The 24419-nt window shown below is 36.4% G+C and overlaps 1 protein-coding gene across 1 annotated transcript; it reads right to left on the reverse strand.

The window, feature by feature from the left end:
* Positions 1-418: 418 nt before the first annotated feature.
* chd1l (chromodomain helicase DNA binding protein 1-like) lies at positions 419-24188 on the reverse strand. Its single transcript, XM_052131188.1, has 25 exons — positions 23975-24188; positions 23521-23633; positions 23216-23322; positions 20368-20482; positions 20231-20262; positions 19934-20015; positions 19602-19764; positions 14621-14776; positions 14395-14487; positions 14189-14285; positions 13835-13908; positions 12978-13088; positions 10516-10630; positions 9909-10062; positions 9517-9691; positions 8958-9103; positions 7211-7374; positions 6888-7084; positions 6542-6640; positions 6020-6090; positions 5804-5918; positions 5141-5249; positions 4513-4801; positions 2016-2093; positions 419-1914 (listed from the first exon to the last, which is right to left on the reverse strand). The coding sequence occupies exons 1-25, from the start codon at positions 24066-24068 to the stop codon at positions 1792-1794; spliced, it is 3072 nt and encodes a 1023-aa protein (XP_051987148.1). The 5' UTR covers positions 24069-24188; the 3' UTR covers positions 419-1791.
* Positions 24189-24419: the final 231 nt, after the last annotated feature.

The following is a 24419-nucleotide window of genomic DNA, read 5'->3' on the forward strand; positions in this document are numbered from 1 at the left end:
TCCATACTGCGTGTCAATGAAAGCATTAATAAAAAAAAGGTTTTGTACTCCTTTTTTGAATTATATATATATAATTGATAATGATTCATTGAACTGAGCCTATTAATTAATTAATAACCACTTGCTTGATCTGAACAATATAGCTGTCATTTAAAGACTTTACATACAGTGCAAATATCTGATCCTACAATTCTTATAAATGTTTTTTTTTAATTTGCCAACACATTTTTGTTTGCTAATTTGTTATCACTACAAATATATTCAGAGTTGGTTAACCCTTAAAAAAGATGATATTGCCATGTGTTACATATCACTGGAAAGGTCTCAATTAGGAGAATGAAATATCGTAACTTACAATAGACTGTTTTTATTCAAACAAGCCCAAATGCAACCTAAAATGATTTACAGATCTTGACATTTTCCTGTAGGCCTACATGGAACGATGATGCGCACAATAGGATGCTCAACACAAGATATGTGTGTGCACATGTCTAAGGACTTCGTGCAAACACACATCCACATATGTGCTCATCTAAAGGATTGGCATGCTCCTGAACACTTCATTTTTCTGTATTTTGTAGAATATATTAGTCATCCGGGTCAAAATAACAAGAACAAAACATAAGGCTTAAAACAGAAAAATCGTAAGGCACATACAATGGAAGAAATGGGGCAAATTATGGCAGGATTAAAAGCAGGGCCGGATATTTCCAAATGGGGGCTTCACTTCCACACCAGGTTAGGTTTAGGTAAGGATTAGGTTCGGGGCTCCCTACCCATACATACGCAACAAATGCTGATGATTGCGGTTAAGTTTTATTGAACTTGGAATTTTACCACATAATGACCTAACATTTCAGGTATGATGAAAGTTATAACAGTCAGCGATACAACTTAAAAATTGTTGTTAAACAATAAGAGGCTTACAATCATGTCAAACAGTTGTTTCGGCTTTCCTAGTTAGGATACACTTGCACAACCCTAACCATGGGGCATTCAGGTTTAAATTAAAACCATGTGGCATTTAATTTACTCAAGGACAGTACAATTGGTTTACAATAAAAATGTAATTAAAACAAAACAATGCCACAATCATGCATCAGTTTTGTTAGTTACTTATTGTTAAAAATGGCCAATGGGAGTTTCCAAAATTAGAGGCAGTACATTATCATAGACATTTGTTATTTTTTTCTTCGTTTTTTTAAAGCGCAAACATTTCTGAGTAAAACCTTTATTGAGATCAGACATAAAAATAACAGCTTTTGCAACCTGTGGTTGGATTTATGACATTACATTGGATATGTAAATTTGAAACATCTCACATTTCATATTCATTTGAACAGGTGATTTCTTTCCACAATCAAACATCACCGCTTTACTTTCCACAGGACAAACACCAGACATGATTTATAATCATGAAAGTAAAATTGTACAGTGGATTGACTATTAAAATGCTGCCATTTTAAAAACTTTACACAGCTTGTCATTATCAGACATTTAGGAAACACCAAATAGTCTTTACATTTTATGTACACTCATGGCCACTTAATGTATTTAACTCTGTTGTTTTATCTTTATTGAAATATTTAAGAAATGCTTCATCATTTAATCCATATTATGACAGTACTCCTGAACTGAATTTACTGTATATCATACCATACTGTATGATGTCATTTAGGTGTAATTTGATATACAAGGAAACAGCAATACATTTCTTAAGATAATACACCTGAATTAATCGGAGGCAAAATGATTTGTTCAGTCAGTTCCAAACACGGAGAAGGAACTTTGTCAAGGTAACCTAATTAAATATCTACTGACACTGACTTTCCTTTGGTAAGCAAAGCAAGACTCCAACCACTTTTTGTTTACTAGAATGGCCTGAGGGTACTGAAGCAATAAACCTTGCAGTTCCTGAGAGAAAAGGAAACAAAATAATTAATAGAATATTGCTGATACTAACCTAAAAGGTACAACATTCTGTATTAAGTATATTCATAATTTGATTGTAATACCTGTACATGGACAGGGCTTTCTACCTCTCCTACAATATGAGTGACATTTGAACTCATGAGATCCTCTTCATCACCATCATATGTGCAGCAATGTTAAGGTGTATTACATTACCTCATATCAACAAAATGTGTTATCATGAATGTGATAATGATATTTCATGTCCCTTTAGATGTGAAGTCTAATCATTAAAAATCTGTGGTCCTGGCTGAAAAGTTGTACTGTAGGTTACAATCTATCAACTAAAACCCTTGTGCCCTTGAGTAAGGCAAAACAGATTTCTCTAGGGGACTGTTCCTGTAATAAGTTTACTGGTCACTTCAGTTTAAAGCATCAAGTAAAAGACACATTTGTAATTATTATTAGTACAATAATCAGGGGTTCTTAAGTATTTTTGCCTGGTTCTATAAAGTTATTCAAAAATACATTTAACCTTGTGTGACCTCGTATGTTGTATTTTGCTTATTAAAATAAACATAATTTTATTTTAAACCGACTGAATACTATTCAGATTCTAGGCTGTCGTTTAAGGGTTAAACTTTAGTGCACCAAGTCAAGTGAAACAACATGACGTTGATTTGCGTGAAGTGCCATCAATAGTGCCTCTGGTATGAAACCTCAAAGGTTTTTCATTGAAACCTGTTTTGGTGTAAAGAGTAAAGTCTCTATTTTTGTTTGAAATTGCCACTTTAAAAACGGAATAATTTTTTTGCATGTCAGCGCACTGATAAATTACACATGGATTTTGTAACATTATTCCCTCAAAATAAAAAAATGGTAGCAGAAAATAGCTTCAACGGTGTATAATTATTACCTCCACTGCTGCTCTTTTGTAGAAGGGTGAAATATACATGAAGGAAAGACAGATGCAAGGGACTCACGTGGGACTACCACAGACACATTGAAACTAATATGCCTTCATCAGTGTGTTAATTACAAAGAAGGAATTTACACGATAAAGACAACTATGGACGCAAAGCATCTTTTTAAATGTAGTAGCCCAATTGTAAATAAAGGCTTTTAATCCTGAAACCATATCCCACGTAAGTGCCTTGGATCTGTTTTTCCTTTAGTAGAAATAAAAATTTGCTATTTTTAATAAATTTAAACATTAACACATCTGTCAGTCATTTCACTTCATTTTAATATATATTTTGTTATATTTCATTTTATCACTGTTTAATAAGGTTGTATTCATTAACATTAGTAAATGCATATTCACTGTGCATTTTTACATTGAGAATTTAATGGGTTCATCCAAAAGCTAAAAAGATTATGCTTTCAGAGGCTTTATATGGAGTTAGGATGAAAATGAGGTGCATTTCAAACTGTTCCAAGACCAGTGAAGACAGACAGCACACTGGAGGTTAAATCATTCACGAAATAGGGAACAAGAGAGCATTCTATAGCTCTCTATGCAGCTAAGTGCATTCACTCCTAAAATTTGACCAAAAGTTTAGGCTGCAGATGACATTTGGACCACTCAACATGTTTGGCAGACATGGGACAATGGTAATCAGTACATAGATTCAAAATGTATAATGTATAATTTTATTTTTAAAGGAGTCATGAAATGAAGATTCAAATTTTCCTTGATATTCAGACATATTAGAGATAACTGTAATGACTGAACTCAAAACTTCCTCTCCAGTCTAAAAAGAGCATATATATTTGCCACCCTGCTGAAACATCTAATTTTGAAATCTGTCTGTTAGTGACGTCACATTGCTCATTTGTTTTACAAATCCCACAACATGCGTCATTGCACCCTTGGCCTCACCAACTGGTGCACAGTTCAAGTCAAGCGAGCAGGCCTTCCTTTGCTAACTATTCCTAACATAACACTTAAGGGGACCCATCTGGACCATTTTGAATTATTTTGTATATGAACATGAACTACACAGACTCTTTAACCGCTGCCATGTATCTCGCCACTTTTAAAAGATGCGGTTTCAAGTTACAACTCTGAAGGGGAGAAGCAATTCTCTTTCATTCAGCTGCTGCCTCTTGTTGCTTTAAGCACAAACACGTCATGGACGCTCTTTCACCAATCTGCGCTATTTTTAATTGTTGGTGTTTGTAAACATACAACATCTTTGATGATGGACGTCTTCGACGATGGACCTCTTTGACCATTGTGGTATAATAAACAATTTGATAAAAAAATAAAAATCTACCACTTGGTATTAGATTTTTTTTAAATTTCACAAGTTGGTCCCACTGTCCACATGCATGAATGTGGACATCAATTTTTTGGAAAACTGTTTGCTTTAGATTTTTTGTTTTTGCATGTTTATTAGGTGCTACTACTGTCGTTACAAATCAAAAAGGGAAATGGAAAATGCACAGCAGTCATGCTTGAGACTCAGGAGGTTAAACTAGGTTTGTGAAAGATTCTCCTTTTTACCTCAGGAATCCTTATTTGTCATTGGCCTGTATGGGTAAAAGGATCAAATGTGAATTGATGTAACACTCTCCCCTCTGAACATACATGAAAGGATATGTGATGAGGTAGCGGGTGAGCTTCTTTTTCTCTCCAGCAGCCATGTTGTAGAAGAAGACATGAACACCTTTCATGAAGTTGGCCAACCCTGATGCACTTTGACCGTGGGACTCAGTTGAGCACTTTGGTGACTTTGTTGGGTCTTCACTCTTACCTTGGGGACTGGAGGAGTGTAGGGACCGAGGTGATGAAGATGCTGATGGGTAACAGGCTGAGTGTGATGTAGATGGTGCAGTTGTATATGTGGTGGAAGCTGCTGTAGAAGTGGCCCGCCTATAATAATAGCTGAAATTCAAGTCAAGAATGACCAAAGGTAGTATTTTTTCATGCCTTCTGTCTGAATGTCCAAAGCTAATTAGAATATAATACATTTCTTTAATTTAGAGTACAGATATAACTAACAAGCATTCTATGCCAAATATTTAGCCAAATGTAATATTTCTATTCCTTTATATTACATCCATATGTAAGAACCCTGTTTGATCAAAAAGGTTTCATAACAAAAAGATACAAATTATATTTGTTGGCTGTACTTCATATTTCTATAAACACTTCTACAGTCAATGCGACAAATTCTTGCCTGACCTTAGAATGACCTAATAAACTCTTTTGGGGGTAGGATACATAGATGTGGAGATGCCTCTGGAAGCCAGGTGCTTGCGAATGAGTCTCTCAGTACCATACCAGTTGAAGCCTTTAGTAGAGTGACCAATCCGTGGCAGATGGACACTGGCTAATGAAGAAAACACAGAAAGGTTTAATATCAGACTAAGGCCTACCATTAAAATCACCCGTTATATGATGACATAGGTTTACTTATCAAATATTGTTATAATGCAGTGCACATCAGACAACTGAAAGGAGACATCACTTGCTAAGCTAGGCATTAGTCACCAAGCAGAAGCTTCTCACAACTGCACATAAAAGCTCGAACAAAATGCAGATAAGGACAATGTATATTCTTGAATAGGTGCGTTCAAGGAATCTTTGAATGAAACTAGGGAGCTGTTCGAACAGGTATTTTGAGATGCTCTACCTCTTGGGAGACAATCCAATCCAACTTCTATAAAACTCAAAGGGGTGTGCTGTAAACTATGTATTGATTACAGGTTTGTAGCAAATATGCATCATTTAGTGGCAGTTGTGCAACCACAAATAAAGTGTTGATCCCAAGTTAACAAAACTTTACAGTAATTTTAATGTTATAAAATCATTTTTAAAATGATAACAAATCTAGGAGAATATAGGCATTCGGTGTTAACATGGTCACAGATGAGTGCAGAGTACCCTTCTTTTGTTTGGCTTCTCTAAAGATCTTCTTGAGGCCTTCATCCAAGGCAGTGAGCCGAATGCCTGACAAGTTGTTGGCTTTATCCCTCTGCTGGGCAACTATGAGAGCCAGCTACAGAAACAGAAAGCATACGATTGTAAACTAAATTACCGGTTTAAAGTAATTAACAGCAATACATAAAGAAACCGAGAGCTTGAGCCTTAAAGACTTACATAGTCTCTTCCACTGAGTCTCGACTGCTTGTCATCAATAGGAAAAAGCAGAACATTACCCAGTTCTAAGTCTGAAACACAAGAATACCTTTTCATCCTTCAAATATGTTTTTGTGACCCCAAAGGTTTATATTAATCACAGATTACCATAGGTGTTCTTTGGGTAAGCTGTCATTGCTACTGATAAACTGCCATTTTCAACCATAACAAAAATAGCCCCTGGAATCCATTCATATTGCACCCTTAAACATAAAACTTTAAAGTAGCTGATAAGTATTAGAGACAACCATGGTGATTTAAATTATTATTATTATAATTATTCGTTTTAGAGTGCAAACACTTCCCATAATGGTTTAGGTGATAAATCAACATTGACAGTTTTATGTAAAGCAGGTGTATAAGCAAAGAGCAAGTAAAGAGCATTGTGAGCTGAACTGAGCTAGATATTGAAGTTAGGGTAGAATGTTTGTAATGGTAGAGCATGAATTAGACTTGTCGAAGCAAACTGGAAAGGTTTGTCACCTTTCATGTCTCCAGCCAACTCATACTGCTTCCTCGGCTCATCTGATCTGATTTCAAGAGCGGTAAACAGTCCTCCTCTCCCCCAGTGTCCAGAATCGTCTACATCAAACAAATAAACACACAAACCACACATCATGTCAAATTAATGTGAAGTGTGAACCAAATTGTGTGAACTAGCCGCTTAACAAAACTGAGATCATTATACAGTAGATGGATATGAATGGATCCTTATCTGGTAACATGTCATGTGGAAAAATCTATATGATTTAAGTGCTCTTCTGTCAGTGAGACATCGCTACAACCATATATAGACAGTGTTGAAATGAAGTTTTTATTAGAAACATACCAACACAGTGAACAATGATGGCATCCTCTCGATCAGCCTGAGGGTGTGTTACATCACCCAACACATAGCTAATTGCTGAGTGATCGGAATCTATGGAGCTGATATCATCATCTTCATCAGGCTCCATATCCTCTCCCTCACTGTCGATGTGGTGCAAGCACAATGATCTGTAGCCACAGGATTCCCACCAAGCCATCCTGAGATTGAAAAACAAACACAAGAATGTACATACACACACTGCCTCTAAAATGGACATTCACAGGAACAAAACATTTAAAGGAAAATATATGCAATAGAATGCCACTTTGTTATCAGTTTCTTACTTCTTCTTATAATTAAGTTCTTCCTGTTGTCTCTTCCTCTCCTCCTGAAGCTTTGCCCTCTTAGCAGCAGCTTCTTGTCTCTTCTGATGTCTCTCTTCGAGCTCAGAGTCTGTAAGGGGCCTCTTCTTCCTCACAGGGTTGATCAAGGGCCCAGACAGGGAGACCTGATGGGCAGTGCCACGCTTTTTGTTTAGTTCCCTGATAGCATTTTAAACTACAAACTAGGGATATGCATGAGTAAGACTAATTGAGTACTCATTCTTCACCAGTTAGTCACCTATTAAAAACACTACTCAAATATCACAAATTTATTTTCTTTTGCAAATATGCCTGCCATTGGCAATGCTGAATTATCCTGTACTTTCCCTCTGGATTTCCCACCAATTCTCAGTTACAATTGACTCCACTGAGGGGCACTGTGGATGAGTGTTGTCAAGGTCTTGGATGAGAGGAGGAGACATGATTGCTTGACATTAACTTTTAAGCAAAGCCAAGTGTGGCAATATTGAAATATTTCGATTCTTATTTAATTCTATGCCATTGGTACTCGGTTCTTCTTGGAGTCATGCATACAGTACCCACGGACAGGAATCTGTTTTTATGGTGGAAAGAAATTGCAAAGCAGTACGAGAAACTCTGAAGTTTATCAGCTTCCATTTAAAAGCATGCATTTTAATTTCCAAGTAATCGATTACTCATTTTTTGTGGATTAGAGTACTCAACTACAAAATTACTTGAAAACTCTATCCATCTATCCATCCATATAATGCAAAAATATTTGAACTTAATATGAATCATAATTACTCACTTTCAAACAAAAACTGTAAAAATAGAAAATAAATCTTTAAAAAAAAAAATGGTTCTGGTTGAAGTTCTGGTTTCTATTTGGTCATCCCATCACATTAAAAATTACATTTTCTCACAAAAAGACAGGATCAAACTAAATAAACATCCAGCGCACAGAGAATATGACATTAATAGCGGCCAATTACAGTACATATAGCACCACATGTAGAATTTCTGATGCAATCTTCTGATCTCTTCAAGTTTACAAGGCCTGGACCTGATTTGAGTCTCATGCAACATTTGTGATTCAGACGCAGAGGTACACTGTTTTGACCCAGGCTGAAACAATGTGCACTTAAGAGGAAGATCTATGAGCACTGTGCACTTCATAATTTGAAAAATCAAAAACAACAAAAATAAATATCGGCCCATATTTCAGCCTCTGCGATATATTGGTCCACCACTAATATAAAGTAGGGATGCACAGATGTATTGGCTGCTGATATTTAATGGCCAATTATTGACCAAATTAAAACCATCAGCATATCAGTAATAAGCATGAAAACACTATTTTGAAAACTCCATAAACAAACACGACCATTGTGAAAGTGGCACTTATATAGGCTATATGCTACATGATGGAGGAAACCATCCAAAACACATTGAAACCAGCAGACTTTGACTTCGGAGATATCGGAAATTATATATATTGTAAATTATTTATCATTAGAATATCAAAAAGCTTTTGTACCTCTTTATATATTTTTTACGCAATTCTGAGTAAAACTGAAGACAAAATAAGGTAAGTGGCAAAATATTTGTATCGGTCTATAGGCTTTTGTTAAAATAGGCACAAAAAAAAATCATATCGTGCATTCCTAATATAAAGCATGAAGTCTTTGCCAACCAAGAATCTAAACTCTTTAATTCACATTATAGCTCTCTTTAAATATTAAGTTACCCCGGCTTTGTTACGGAGTGTTCGGCTCTCTTTCCCGGCATCCTCTAGTTCGGCTAACTGCTTCTCAAGTAACATTTCAAAGGTCTTCTCGTCTTCTGCACTGGGGTCTTTTGAGTAGTCCTTCCCCTCAAAGTAGTACATGTGGTCTGGAAGACAAGAAAGACATTAAAAGATCATCTAATTTTCAAGTGCCAATAAAAAGTGCTGCAAGAGATTTATTTTTGGAATACCATGCATAAAACTGACAGACATCTGACAGACATCTCTAAAATAGACACCTGTCTACATGATAGAGCCTTAGGCTCTGTAAAGAGCATAAAAGAGCAGGTGACCAGCCTAGCCTTAATTAGCCAAATCAGAAAAGCTCTCAGCCTATCAATCATTTGACCAGGGTTGCTGACATGTCTATGGAGGGTGGGTTTATGGAGAGAGGGGTTATGATTTAGGGTAAGGGTTTTTTTTATTCATTAGCGAAGTCTGGCAAAGTAATCAAAATAGCTGAAATCTCTTAGAGCAACTTTAAATTAGGAATATTGAAAATACGAACTAAGGGTCATACTTTGACCGACGATGTCCTCCTCTTCATCAGTCTCATTAGGTATGACATGCTCTTCTTCCGTTACCCATTGTCCATCTTGAGACTGTCCCAGGATCAGCCTAAGGTCCACATCTTGAATGGAACTATCCTCTGATGACAGCAGTTTATCCACACCAAACTTTAGGATCTCACTCAGCTAGAGGGGCGGGGACGTGAAAATAGAAAAAATACTGAAAAAGCAGATAACTTTTCTCTGAACAACTGTTTATATGTGAAGTTTTACACGTAGATAGGAAGATATAATTAGTTAGACAAGATATATGAACCAGGAAACAGGAAACAGAAAGAGCTCAATGACTTTGACTCTTCAGCTTATCTCCATTTTATCTCACAAAGGACATGGACCTCTTCACCTGAAGGCCAGAAGCTGCACACTGAGCCTGGTCCAGCAGTGAAAAACGTCCCTCCTCAATCACTGTGTTTGTGAGACGAAGTTTAGACACAGCACGGGAATATATGATCTCCTCTACTGTATCTCTACCCAAGAGTCTGATCACTTTAACAGCTCTGCAGGCAAAAGAGAGAGGAGGTTTGTCTACACAGTCAACTAGAGGAGCCATTTAATGGGATAGCTCACCCAAAAATGGAAATTCTGTCTTTAATGTTTCACCCTCATGTTGTTTTAAACATATGGGAATGAAATGAAGTCATGGTGTGGAACACAAAAGGGGATTTTTAGGCAGTATGTTAATCTCTGTCATTATATCTTTTTTTTTCCTCCATACAATAAAAGTGAATAGTGACTAAGATAACATCTCCTTTTGTATTCAAGAGAAGTAAATCATATGGGTTTGGAACAACATGAGGGTGAATAGATGACAGAATTTTCATTTTTGTGTGAACTATCCTTTACCAAATGTGACTCTAACCAAACAGATGATGAGCTCCTAAAACAAAACAAAATCAAACTTTAAAAATTAGATAGTAACAGAAAATATGCTTAAAATATTCCTTTAGAACCTTGTTTGGCCAATCCTGTGTGCTCGAGCTGCAGCTTGGAGGTCATTCTGTGGGTTGAAGTCACTATCAACAAAGATCACAGTATCTGCAGCAGTCAGGTTCATTCCAACCCCACCTAAAACAAGATTGTGTTGCACCTTTGCTTATAATAGAGTTATCACAATACATCTTACAGTAGCAGTAAGGCTGTTACTATGTCAACACGTATGACAAATAATGGAAAAATGTCTATATAAAAATGTATGTAAACAAGTTCAAGATGGCTCTAAATTAAAAAAGATGTACTATTTGGCTTACAGTTTTTGCACCACCTTCTCAGACAGAGGTACAGTTCTCATGCCTGTCCTCAATATTTATGCATCTCTGGTTAGTTCACTTTCGGTTTTCGGTTACTTGAATCAGTCTTAAATGATGCTGACAAGGTTTGCATCAACAACTTTTGAAATGGCAACCAGCTACAGTACAATACATTTTGAAATCACATAAATAGATTTGCATTGCATTTGATTATATCTTTTGACCAATTAATTTCTATGATTTTGAAGTTGTTTGTGATTACTAGATAATAATTTTTTACAATTATTTGATAGGGACTGCACTTGCAAAGACCAATTTTTCTCTGATAAAATATTTCAGAGCTTACCATGACAAGAACAAATTATATTAACATTTTAAGCTCCGAGGGTGTTTTTAAAGATCTCCTGTTTCAGTGGCATACCCAAAATTAAAGGCTTATAAAAAAAACAAAACAAGGAGGGTCAAGTGTTTGGTATAATTTTAAAGACAACATTTCAAATGTTTCATTTTAATGTGAAAAATTACTATTACAATTTGAAAAAAATTTTTTTTTCAGAACTTCTAAAACTACTTCAAAAAGAAATGTTAAAAAATCCTCCACGTGCAGCAATGACAGCTTTGCAGATCCTTGGCATTCTATCTGTCAGTTTGTCCAGATATTCATATGACATATCAATTCACCCCATCTTCCTGTAGCACTTGTCATAGATGTGGCTGTCTTGTCGGGCACTTCTAATGCACCTTAGAGTCTAGCTGTTCCCACAAAAAGCTCAATGGTGTTAAGATCCAGAACACTCTTTTCCAATTATCTGTTGTCCAATGTCTGTTTCTTTGCCCACTCTAACCTTTTCATTTTGTTTATCGGTTTCAAAAGTGGCTTTTTCTTTGCAATTCTTCCCATAAGGCCTGCACCCCTGAGTCTTCCCTCTTTAATGTTGTACATAAATCTGGTGCTGAGCAGTTAGAATTCAATGAAGCTGTCTGTGAGGCATCCATTTATCAAACGAGAGACTCTGATGTACTTGCTTAGTTATACATCTGGAACTTCCACATCTCTTTCTGTCCTTGTTAGAGCCAGCTGTCCTTTGTCTTTGAAGACTGCGGTGTACAACTTTGTATGAAATCTTCAGTTTTTTGGCAATTTCAAGCACTGTATAGCCTTGACGAGTTTCTAGAGAAAGCAGTTTCTTTTTTAAACCCAATACTGACCTTAAAACATGCCAGTCTATTGCATACTGTGGCAACTCAAAAACAAATACAAGGACATAAAAACTTCATTTAACGAACCAAACAGCTTTCAACTGTGTTTGATATAATGGCAAGTGATTTTCTAGTACCAAATTAGCAATTTAGCATGATTACTCAAGGATAAAGTGTTGGGGTGATGGCTGCTGGATGATGGGGCCTGTCTAGATTTGATAAAAAATGACTTTTTTCAAATAGTGATGGTGCTGTTTTTTACATTAGTAATGTCCTGAATATACTTTGTGATCAGTTGAAGGCCACTTTGGTGAATTGAAGTACCAATTTCCTTCAAATAAAGCAAAATCATTTATCATCAATTATTCCAAACTTTTGGCCACCAGTGTACTTGGTGCCATCTCCTGGTGGCCAAATGTAATTAAAGTAAACAATCCTCTCTGCCCATACTTGGATGACTTTTATGCATCCGATTACGTTGTGTGGGGGCTCGTTTTATAGATAATCGCCTCCTCTAAGTGATAGTATGTGATATTCTACTCTTTGCTTTCTAATGACCTTGGATAATTGGCTTTTTGTTCCATTTGATGTATTTACCAATTACAATAATATGTGCAGTGCAAAATTATTAATAAATTATTAAAACAGAACAGATTTGTTTGCAAATTTCAAAGCACTTTTTCAAGTTTGGTCTTAATGCTAACATGCATTGTAAAGTACAGCTTCTATGCTTTACAATGATACCCTTTTGTGTTGGTCAAGATTGTAATTATTTATATTTTTATAATACATTTTTGTCTGTGGGTTAACTATGAAAATGTCCATGACTTTTCAAGATTTTATTAATTTACACTAATTTCCAGGCTTGGAAATTTTTATTTATTTTCCAGGTTTTACATGACCATTTTTATTTTATTTTATGGTGGCATCTGGACATCAGAATGGCCCCCGGACTTTAAACTTACCAGCTTTGGTGCTGAGGAGGAATATGAAAACATCTTTGGTGCTGAAGTTTTTGATAGCTAGGTTACGTTCCTCTCCGCGGACTGAGCCATCCAGTCGCTCGTAACTGTAACCTACAGAAGTGAGAGACCCAATCAAAGCTGGCAGTTACAGGGTCGGAAGCACAGCAACATGCAAGCAGCACAAACACAGGATGTGATACTGAACCACATTAACTGCTCTAGATCGGAGAACTAGATTATTAGGAGAACAGATAGGGTACAGTTACATAAATGTTCCAAACTGAAAAGAGAAAAACACCACTTTAAGACTACAAGCTAATACAATCTATTTTTAAAATAAAGTCTTGCACAAACACATTTTCTCAAGATTGTAATAATTAAGTGATTCTATCCTATTAAATTCACGAGGTCAAAAAAGATTTTTGGGTAACACATTACAAATGTTCCATTAGTTAACATGAACTAACAATAAACAATACTTTTACAGCATTTATTATGTTAATTTCAACATATAGTAATAGATTTTAAAATCAAAAGATGTAAATGTTAACATTAGTCAATGTCCTATGAACTAACATGAACTAACAATGAACAATAGTATTTTTTAAGTACATTAACCAAGATTAATAAATGCTGCAAAAAATACATTGTCCGTTGTTAGTTCATGATACCTAATGCATTAACTAATGTTAAAGAATGGAATCTTATAGTAGAGTGCCACAGATTTTTCTTATGGCTTTTGGAAAAAGTCAGTTAAGATTGAAAAGTAAGCACTTCTGTGATTTTTTTATGTACTTCGTGAAACTACGCGTATAAGAGAAAACGAAGGCTTTGACACACAAAGTGTGTTTTAGTACCTCTATACTCCAAGTAATCTTGCAGAATATCCAGCATCCTGGTCATTTGAGAAAACAGAAGGACACGGTGGCCCCTGCATACAAGGACATAATCCACAAAAATATAAATCCATTTTATTATAATACTCAATGTAACATCTGTGATGCTTAAACAGATTGGGAGGTTTGGGATGCTATGTAATTGATAATGTACAGTCAGCCAGTAATTACCATGGGCCATAGTCAATGTACAAAGATTATTAACACAGAATGCACCAATCAGACCAATTGACCAATCAGAATCAGCTCTGTTTGCCACTGACAGCAAGATAGGAAATAAGCAACAATGAAGGATATAAAGTAAGAAAGACACACCCCTCCTGAAGATATGTCAGCATGGTTTTCAGCAGAGTGAGCTTTCCACTGGCCTCCACTAAATGCTCCCCCATTTCAAACGGTTCTGGTTCCACACCTTACACCGGAAAGAGGTAGAGGAAAAAAAGAGAGATTTAGAGTTAAAATTAATTAGAATCAATTACTCTATGTGCTTGAGCATCTATAGAAATGGATGAAGAGATTACCATTGAACAAGTAGGGATGGCTCACACACTTTCTAAGCTGCATTAGAATGTTTAGCAGTCGGGTCTTACTGCTTTGATCCGTCTTAAATGCATCTGAAATTATTAAACCATTAGGTAAATCACTCATCGCATTGCAAAAATATTTTATTTGTATGTTGTGACAGATCATTTGTAAGTTTGTTCTGCTTGGATGTCATTTGCATGTGTTGGGTTGGGGTGGTCTTACCAAGGTCTCTCATCAGAATAGCTTTATAGTATGTCTTCTGAAGGGCAGAGAGCCCATGATAAACAACAAGTTCAGTCTTCTTGGGCAGTTCGGCTGCCACCTCTGCCTTAACCCTTCGCAGCAAAAAGGGCTGTAGCACTTGATGAAGCTCATTGGCTGCAGACAAGAACATCCATGTTACAAAGACCTACACAAATTCACTTGAGTGCAAAAATGTAATTTCACTTTCATGCAAATTTGTCAAGTGAGTCAAGGAGAGAGCATCTGCACCAGGCTGGCATTGCAAAACTCACAACTCAAGCTTTCTGTGTTATCATGCCATGCTGGTGGGCAATCAGACTTGTTACTTTAGGCACCAGATCATTTTAATTTCTCTCGGTCACTTACATGTAAAATAGATCAGTTAGATCAGTGGGCTTCAAATAAGCAGAACAAAATTAATCAAATTCTTCTGGCTGCTGTCAGACAAAGCAGCACATTTCAACTCCAAAGAACAAGTAATTAAACATTACCAGAGAAAGAAAAGAGTTATCTAACTGAAAGCATCAAGGTTAACAATGGTAACGGTAGATATTATAGATAGAATAATATCTGCTAAAACAACAGCCTTAAGAACAATAAATATGGCAGCAGACATATAGGGCCCTATTTTAACAGGGCTACTGCTAAGTGCAGAGCTTTACCATAAGTCATACATGCAAAGTCAATGGGCATCAGGGATCCAGGCTAAAAAAATTACTAAGGAGACATTGGCTCCTAAACTGAAACATTTTGGAGCCAAATGGCTGTTTTAGTTGCCACATCACAGAATTGTTCGATTTAGATTGTTGTTCAAAAACAAGATAGAAAGCTAAAGACAGCTAATTAATCGGTTGTTTAATATATACACCGATCAGCCACAACATTAAAACCACCCGCCTAATATTGTGTAGGTCCCCTTTGTGCTGCCAAAATGGCATCGACCCGCATCTCAGAATAGCATTCTGAGATGCTATTCTTCTCACCACAATTGTACAGAGCGGTTTTCTGAGTTACTGTAGACCAGGGTTGCCCACAATTTTTTGTGTGATGATCTACTTTTAAATGACCAACTCAATAAGAACTACCAACTAAAAAAACACAGTTTCATTTAAAATAAGAAAATGCTTGTTGGGACTACTGCATGTATCCCTACATGGAATTCATCTTCTAATTAATAAAAAAATATATAATAAATGTTCAATGTTGATATCATTCCGTTTTAAAACTAAACCCAAAACACCTACAGCACAATAGATTACAATAGCCAGGGCATTTACCTTATTCTGATGACTTGCATTGAATGGAATCAGACAATTTTGCCTAATCCAGGCAGTAGCATCGCAATTTCGTGCTCTGTTCTCAGAAGTCCTTGGAAGGCGCGTATGCGCAAACCTAGTTGTCATGGCAACTGAATAAACAAAACCTCGCCTGGTCAATATTTACTCGTCAAGTGCAAGTCAGACAGAAACTAAAAGGAAAGAAAGACATTATATTTATTTTTATAAAAATTTAACGAAAGCACATTTAAATTTTGTGCGATCTACCAGCATTGCCTTTGCAATCGACTGGTACATCTCGATCGACATATTGGGGACCCCTGCTGTAGACTTTGCCAGTTTGAATCAGTCTGGCCATTCTCTGTTAACCTCTCTCATCAACAAGGCATTTCCATCCGCAGAACTGCCGCTTACTGGCAGTTTTTTTGTTTTTGGCACCATTTTAAGTAAACTCTAGTGACACTTGTGCGTGAAAATCTATCAGATCAGCAGTTACAGAAATACTCAAACCAGCCCGTCTGGCACCAACAAACATCCATGTGATTATCTAATCAGCCAATCGTGTGGCAGCAGTAAAATATATAAAATCATGCAGATACAGGTCCGGCGCTTCAGATAATGTTCACATCAACCATCAGAATGGGGAAAAAATATGATCTCAGTGATTTGGACCGTGGCATGATTGTTGGTGCCAGGTGGGCTGGTTTGAGTATTTCTGTAACTGCTGATCTGATGGATTTTCACACACAACAGTCTCTAGAATTTATTCCCAATGGTGCCAAAAACAAAAACAAAAAAATCTAGCAAGTGGCAGTTCTTTGTACAGAAATGCCTTGTTGATGAGAGAGGTCAACAGAGAATGTCCAGACTGTTTCGAAACTGACAAAGTCTATACTATTACAGATAACCGCTCTGTACAACTGTGGAGAGAAGAATAGCATGTGGTTTAGCGCTGTTTTGGCAGCACGAGGGGAATCTACACAATATTAGGCAGGTGATTATAATGTTGTGTCTGATATTCATACAGTATATATATATATATATATATATATAAATATATATGTTAAGAAGTTCTTAAACTACTTCAAAGAGATCTCATCAAAAAAATCCTCCATATGCAGCATTGACAGCTTTGCAGATCCTTGGTATTCTAGCTGTCAGTTTGTCCAGATTCTCAGGTGACATTTCACCCCACTTCCAGTAGCACTTGCCATAGATGTGGCTGATTGTCAGGCACTTCTCTTGTAACTTAGTCTAGCTGATCCCAATAAAGCTCAATGGTGTTAAGATCCAGAACACTCTTTTCAAAATATCTGTTGTCCAATGTCTGTGTTTCTTTGCTCACTCTAACTTTTTCTTTTTGTTTTTCTGTTTCAAAAGTTGCTTTTTCTTTGCAATTCTTCCCATAACGCCTGCACCCCAGAGTCTTCTCTTTAGTGTTATACATAAAACTGGTGTTGAGTGGGTATATTCATGTTTTATTGAACACATGGGCCTTCCACATCTCTTTCTCTCCTTGTTAGAGCCAGTTGTCTTTGAACACTGTAGTGTATGTCTTGGTATGAATTCATCAGTTTTTTTTTTTTGGCAAATTCAACAATTGTATATCCTTCATTCCTTAAAACAATGATTGACTGATGAGTTTCTAGGGAAAGCCGATTCTTTTTTTTTAAACTTAAAATTGACCTTAAGACATGCCAGTCTATTGCATACTGTGGCAACTCAAAAACAAAGACAAGGTTAAGCTTCATTTAACGAACCAAATAGCTTTCAACTGTGTTTGATATAATGGCAAGTGATTTTCTAGTACCAAATTAGCAATTTAACATGATTGCTCAAGGATAAAGTGTTGGGGTGATGACTGCTGGAAATGGGGCCTGTTTAGATTTGATAAAAAATGACTTTTTTTCAAATAGTGATGGTGCTGTTTTTTTACTTCAGTATGTCCTGACTATACTTTGTGATCATTTGAATGCCACTTTGGTGAAGTAAAGTACCAATTTCCTTCCGAAAGAGCAAAATCTGTACATTATTCCAAACTTTTGGCCACCAGTGTATATATAATAAAAAAATCTTACTCTTTCTTAACTGTGACTAGATGGCACAAAGACAGACACAAGAGTGCAAACTGAATGAAATCCCAGATGCAGTTTATTGTGCTACTCCAATCCAAATCAATAATAACCACGAAAAAAAAAAAAAGATTTGGTACATAACACAGGACATTTAATAATAAACAAGCCCGAAATACACATGTGACTACTATTTTGAAATGCCTGAACTCCCAGTTGTGAACTCACAAACTGCTAACCTGAGCTCCTAAGTTCAAATGAGTTCTTGTCGAGTGATTCATTATAAAGACCCCGTTCATAAGAATAACTTGTTCACGAATCAGACATCATGGCTCAAGCTGTGTTTGTTGTCGGGTGCAGCCAGAAAAGCGGAGCGAGACACACTTGCGCTCTAAAGATCTATTTAATAACTCACAAGATGATATCTGACGAAACTGTATATGAAAGCACACATTCCGACTGTCGCCAGTTGCAACTAGATCTTAAATTATTGTTGCATCCATTTATTTTTTGTAGCATTTGTGACCATTTTAGTCATTGTCTGGAGTCCTGGGCATTGCCTTGAAGTTTTAGTATTTTCGTGCAAGCATGATCCAAGTCTAGCTGCAAGTGGGTTTGGCGAAATTGCACATGCAAAGCGATAATGGGCTGGGTCAAGTGCAATTTAATTATGAGGTTCTTCTCCAGCACAGTCTTCATCCTGTTATAAAGTCCATTCCTGGCAGACAGCACTTAACTTTGCATACAGTCCATTTACACTACACATAACTTGGTAGTGTAAATGGACTGTATGCAATGAATTAGAAGAACAGAAATAAGGACTTAAGATCTTTTGCCCATTAACTGCATCCCTGTTGAATGTCAGGCAAATTTCTACGACAGTGACACGCTCCTTTATATGAATGGAAAATGCATATATGTTTCTAGTCAGGATGTTGATTTACGCTCCATTAAATGATAGAGAATGGAAGTATAAATACATTATCATATATTAACAACTTATCATGGCTAGTATTAACAGTGATGGTATCAGAACGCACTTCACTTCTACGTTGATTTTGAAAACTGTTATTCATTTATTGAAAAATAAAATCCAAGTCCAAATTTTACTTTATCTAACATCTTCCACTGCCACCTTTTGCAGTGACTTAAACTCTTTATGGACGTAATTTGATGTTCTACTTTATTTTCAAAGATTGTTAATTTACTTTATTACCACCTGCTGGTGGAATCTCTAAACTGCAAATGCAGGAACTGAGTTTAGACTTTGCGTTGAAAACAAACGTCCTTTTGAAACATCTTGTAAAAAACAGCAAAAGAAAATAGCTAATTGTGCCAATACACCCACAGTCTGCGCGCATACATTCACAGATAGAGCAAACTATCCCACCCACACCCAATTGCACTGGCTCGAAAACTGCACTTAGAATTTGCACTCTCACGAAAATTAAGTCATTCAAGAATACATTTCTGAGTTTGTTTTGGATTGTAATAATCACAATATCAAGGGAAATTGTTGACAATTATGATTTTTTTTATCTAAATTTAGTCCAGCACTCAGCCAACAATCAGATATTCATACTGGAACTGCAAAGGTTTGTGCTGTCATACCTAGAGTAGTTTCAGTCTGTACATCTGCATAGGCTATGACAAAGTCCTCTACGGCATCAGGGGAAAACAGACTAGGCTGGATAAAGGTGAGTAGAGAATACACTTCTTGCAAATTATTCTGAATGGGCGTTCCTGTCAACAGCACTCGAAAGCCCACTGAAAACTGAGGCAAAGATACAGAAGTCACATGCCAGTTTACAGCAGGGGAAGCTGACAAATTGACAGACAGGGCATAGTTTATCAAAGGTTTGACTGACACCAACAGTGACTACAAAATATATTAAAATATGTGAAAGACATTAAAGCTAGTCTATGTAATGCATTTGTTTAACCTTTGTGAGGGTTTGATGTAGTAATGACTGCTGGTTCTTCAGCCTGTGAGCCTCATCTACAACTAAAACCTTCCATTTCCAGCTGCGGAAAGAGTGTTACAATTAGTTGAATCGAAATATATACCAATAAAAATCCCAGGGAATAGTGTTTAATTATGCACAAAATAACTGAGAAGCAGAATTGTGCAAGCATAATGTCTATATTAAGTCTCACACTTATCAGGATGGAATACAACATTACAATAAAATCTTCTCTTTCTGCAACAGTTCACCACAACAATGAAAAGATATGCTCACCTTTTCAGGTAGCTGGCATCTTTTAGGCACATCTTTTAAAAAACGAAAAGAGTTTCTTAATTTTTTGTAGAGTCTTAATAAATCCAACGCTTTGAAAATACATCTCATGGATAAAAAAATAAAAAAGGTGCACTAACCTCATAGGTGGTGACAAGAACATGAAAGGGTCTGTCATTCCGGAGTTCTGTCTGGAGCTCTGCCCTTCTCTCTTTATCACCAGTGTAACAGATCACAGAAAGACTGGGGCAAAAACTGAAAAATAAATAAATAAATAAATAAATAAATATGGTGAGAGAAAACCAAATTAAGCCTTTAGGTGGAAAAATGATAAATGCATTTAATTAAATTAACCAAACTTACCAAGCTAACTTACTGCCTAACATCTATTTTTGTGCTCCACACAATAAAGACCAAGTCAAATCGGTCTGGAACAATGAGGGTGAGTAAATTTTCAACTTTAGGTGAACTATCCCTTTGACTGCTTCAAAATATATACAACAACAGTGTTCATATGCTACTGTCTCCATCTGGTGACCATGACAGCTTATTGTCTTTCAGGAAAGATCAGTTCATACTGAATCGAATCGTTCTCACATTTATGGGATCATATAGTGTAGTGCTCATGTACTAACAGGGTTGGGGAGTAACTGAATACTTATAACGGGATTATGCATTTAAAATACAAAATATTAGTAACTATATTCCACTAGTTACAATTGAAATGGTTGGTTATCAGAATACGGTTACATTAAAACAGTATTTTGATTAAGAGATAACTTTCATTTCATTGTCATTTGCTCAATTTTATATTTAGTCTATTCAGTTGGAAAACATTAATCCATTTAAATGATGCAACATAAAGAGCATTTGAACAGCGGTGAAACACTTTAAGATGTGTTGCATTCACACAAGCAGACAGAGAAGTAAGTTTTGAAATAAGTTTGGATCAGCAGAAATATAAATAAACCTGACATGTGAACATTTAGTTTTATGCCAAGATAAAAGCTATTTCTAGTCATTTTACATGCACCTGTTACCAGGCATGATCATATATTTTTATCAAGAAAATCCAAGTTAGATCTTTTTTTTTTTTTTCTCTAGTAAGACCTTTGATATAAGGGCAAAAATCGTATTCTTGATGAGAATTTTTGTATTGTTTTTCTGTACAAAAAAATCCTTAAAACAAGATCTATTTGCCATCTTGTTTTAGAAGCAACAAAATTTTAAATCAATAAGATATTTTGGCTTTTTTCATATCATATATTTTTAACATGTGTATTTAGTGGCGCTTGCGAAGCAAAGCATCACTATTATAATATCACATTCTTCGTATTATTATTCTTCCGTACACTTTTTACGGCGCCTAACTTGTTCCACGTTGTTTGTCATAGACCCACAAATGAGGTGTCAAATCGACCGGCCTATTTACGGTGCACCCCTGGGGGGAAAAAACATCCTGAAAAATCCCATAGACTTTTTGACAGAACAAATCTCTGGATCAGAATTTCATGTAGCATGTGACATGTGGGTGGACTCATTTCATACAGCCTAGCAAGCCATTTTGGAGCATTACATGAGATTGGGGGTAAAATGTACACCTGGGGGATAAAACCAGCCCAAAAATGCCCCACAGGCATACTATGGCAAGGGTCTTGCCCATGAAAACAATAAATTTTTTTCCTACTATAACAAGACTACATTTTGTGGGATCATTTCTCCCAATCAGAATGTCGTAGAGACATGGAGGCAGGCTCATTTCACTACGGCTACCAATCAGTCTTTAAGTATCATCTTGGAAATGGCATAGCCAGGCCCTAGCAACCATTTACTTCACCCAAGCAACTGCTCCCATAGACTTCTGTTCAAAATGGCTCAGAAGGAAGTGTGCGGCCACTTGGGGATTGGCTCTTTTCAGTCAGGTTAGTAAGCAGCCAATAAGAATCACTCTGGTCACTGGCTAGCCACAACCTAGCAATGATTTAGAGCACCCTAGCAACTAGCTCTATTGACTTCCATTCAAAATGGCTGTGTGAGATATCTACCGATCAAAATGTCCTAGAGACACGAGAGTTGGCTTGTTTTACTTGGATGAGCAATCAGTCTTCAATTATCATCATGGAAACTTCTTAGCCATGCCCTAGCAACCATTTAGAGCACCCTAGCATTCAACCCCCATTGACTTCCATTCAAAATTGCTTAGATGGGTATCTCTGCACCATAACATTGTAGAAACATCCTGTTCGGCTCGTTTGACTCAGTCTAGCAAGGAGTCTTTTAAGTAAAATTCTTTCAAGCCTGTTGAGTATCACCCTGGTAACTGCCTAGCAACAAAATGGGATTACCATAGCAACCAAGAAATATATTAGTAATTTTCTACATTATATAAAAATCGCTCCACATTATTAGACACTTCCAGGTTGGCTCATTTGACTTAGGCTGGCAAGGAGATTGTACATTTTGAGTATTACCCTGGTAACTCCCTAACAACCAGGTGGAACACCCTAGCAACCATGGAACAACACCAATTTCTTTGCACCAGAACTTGCTACTGTCATGGGGCCTCTTTCAACTTGGAGCAGTTGGTGGGACATCATGGTGAACACATTTTGCCACGGCAGACACCACTTTCATTTTCTTCAGGAAATGTACCTATCTAGTTTGTCTTACTGTTCTTTATAGTCATAACATGTGAAAAAAAAAAAATCTACCAGTGTAGAAGAAGTAATCTAAATTATTTAGATTATGTTACTGACCTCGAGTAATCTAACAGAATATGTTACAAATTACATTTAACAGTGATGAATGAAATACATTTTAAAAGTAACCCTCCCAACCCTGTGTAAAAACTTAAGAATAGTGTTTGCAATCAGATCTCTGTGACCTTAACTGACCTTGAATGTTTAACCAGAGTATACACCAGCTCCTGAATGAATCTCTTCACAATTAAAATAACATTTATTCTCAAAAGAGAACAAATTCCCTTACCGTTCCAATTCTTGTGTCCAGTTCTCCAAAACAGACAAAGGGCATAGCACTAGAAATGGCCCATTGATCTTAAGGCATCCTCGAGCATATGCCAGCAAAGAGATGGTCTGCAAAAGATGACGACAGTTAAATTATGTTATTGACATAGCTTTATAATATAGTTATTAGTTATAGTATTAGTGCAACAAATGACAGTTTCATGAAACAAAATCCAAAAAACTGCCAATCGGATTATCTTGGAATGAATTTCTGGCTAAACTTCGTAATAACATAGTAAACAAGACAAACCCCTTCCCATTTCTAACCTGACAGGTCTTGCCTAGACCCATCTCATCACCAAGAATGCAGCCTTCCTGGTGCCTCATACACTGTGTCAGCCACCTCACTCCATCCACTTGATAAGATCTCAAATTAATTCCTGGTAGTAAGGAGAAATAGGTTTGCAATATTGTTGGTAATTAAAGTTTCAATAAAACCATAAACGAGTGTCCAAATCCTGTTTTCACAAGTCAAATTAATGCGCCACATAAAACCCCCAACATGCCCAAATATGCAATCAAGGTAAGGTTTTAAGGCGCAGCAATCAACAGTATTCAGGTACGAACAGACGCAGTCCCATACGAACTCTTCACTTATTTGTATTATGAATTGATAATACTTAATTGGCATGAAGAGCAACACATATTTCAAATGGCTACACAAACACTTTGCGGCGTTTCTTCGACCATTATTATAAGATTCGCTCAACAATTCACACACCTCCTAATCCCCATTTTTTCAAGTCATTCTCCGATAGTTCCGATTTGTCCTTTTCTAGTATGCTGTTTCTGACAGCTCGAAGGAATTTAGACATTATTGTGATTTGAATACGTATACAGTAATCGTGCTTGTTTTCGAAAGTTTATTCACTCAATTTGCATCAAGTTATTGTGTGTTGCGCGCGCTATTCGAGTTGGCATACACTTCACATACTTCCTGCAACGGTAAGAGGGCGGGTTCAGAGAGACGTTGTCCAATGACAAGTCGGCATTTGGCAACGTCAGTACGTCCTATCTGCTTTAAAGTCGCCACCCTTGAAAAAAACTAAAAACTAAAACTTAAAAAACTAAGAAAATTGTAAATCTTAAATTCAGAAAAAATATTAGCAGCTCATCTGTGATACCAGTTTAAATAAAATAAAACATAGTAAAATGTTACAAAAGAA

Source organism: Xyrauchen texanus, chromosome 7 (genome assembly GCF_025860055.1).
Source record: "Xyrauchen texanus isolate HMW12.3.18 chromosome 7, RBS_HiC_50CHRs, whole genome shotgun sequence".
Classification (NCBI taxonomy): domain Eukaryota; kingdom Metazoa; phylum Chordata; class Actinopteri; order Cypriniformes; family Catostomidae; genus Xyrauchen; species Xyrauchen texanus.

Coding starts and splice junctions, on each gene's coding strand:
- chd1l (XM_052131188.1), bottom strand. CDS start 24,068: ATGTCTAAATTCCTTCGAGCTGTCAGAAACAGCATACTAGAAAAGGAC. Junction 13,089..13,834: donor AGATTACTTGGAGTATAGAG/GTACTAAAACAC, acceptor TCACTTCTGTAG/GTTACAGTTACGAGCGACTG. Junction 9,692..9,908: donor GTGCAGCTTCTGGCCTTCAG/GTGAAGAGGTCC, acceptor CCGCCCCTCTAG/CTGAGTGAGATCCTAAAGTT.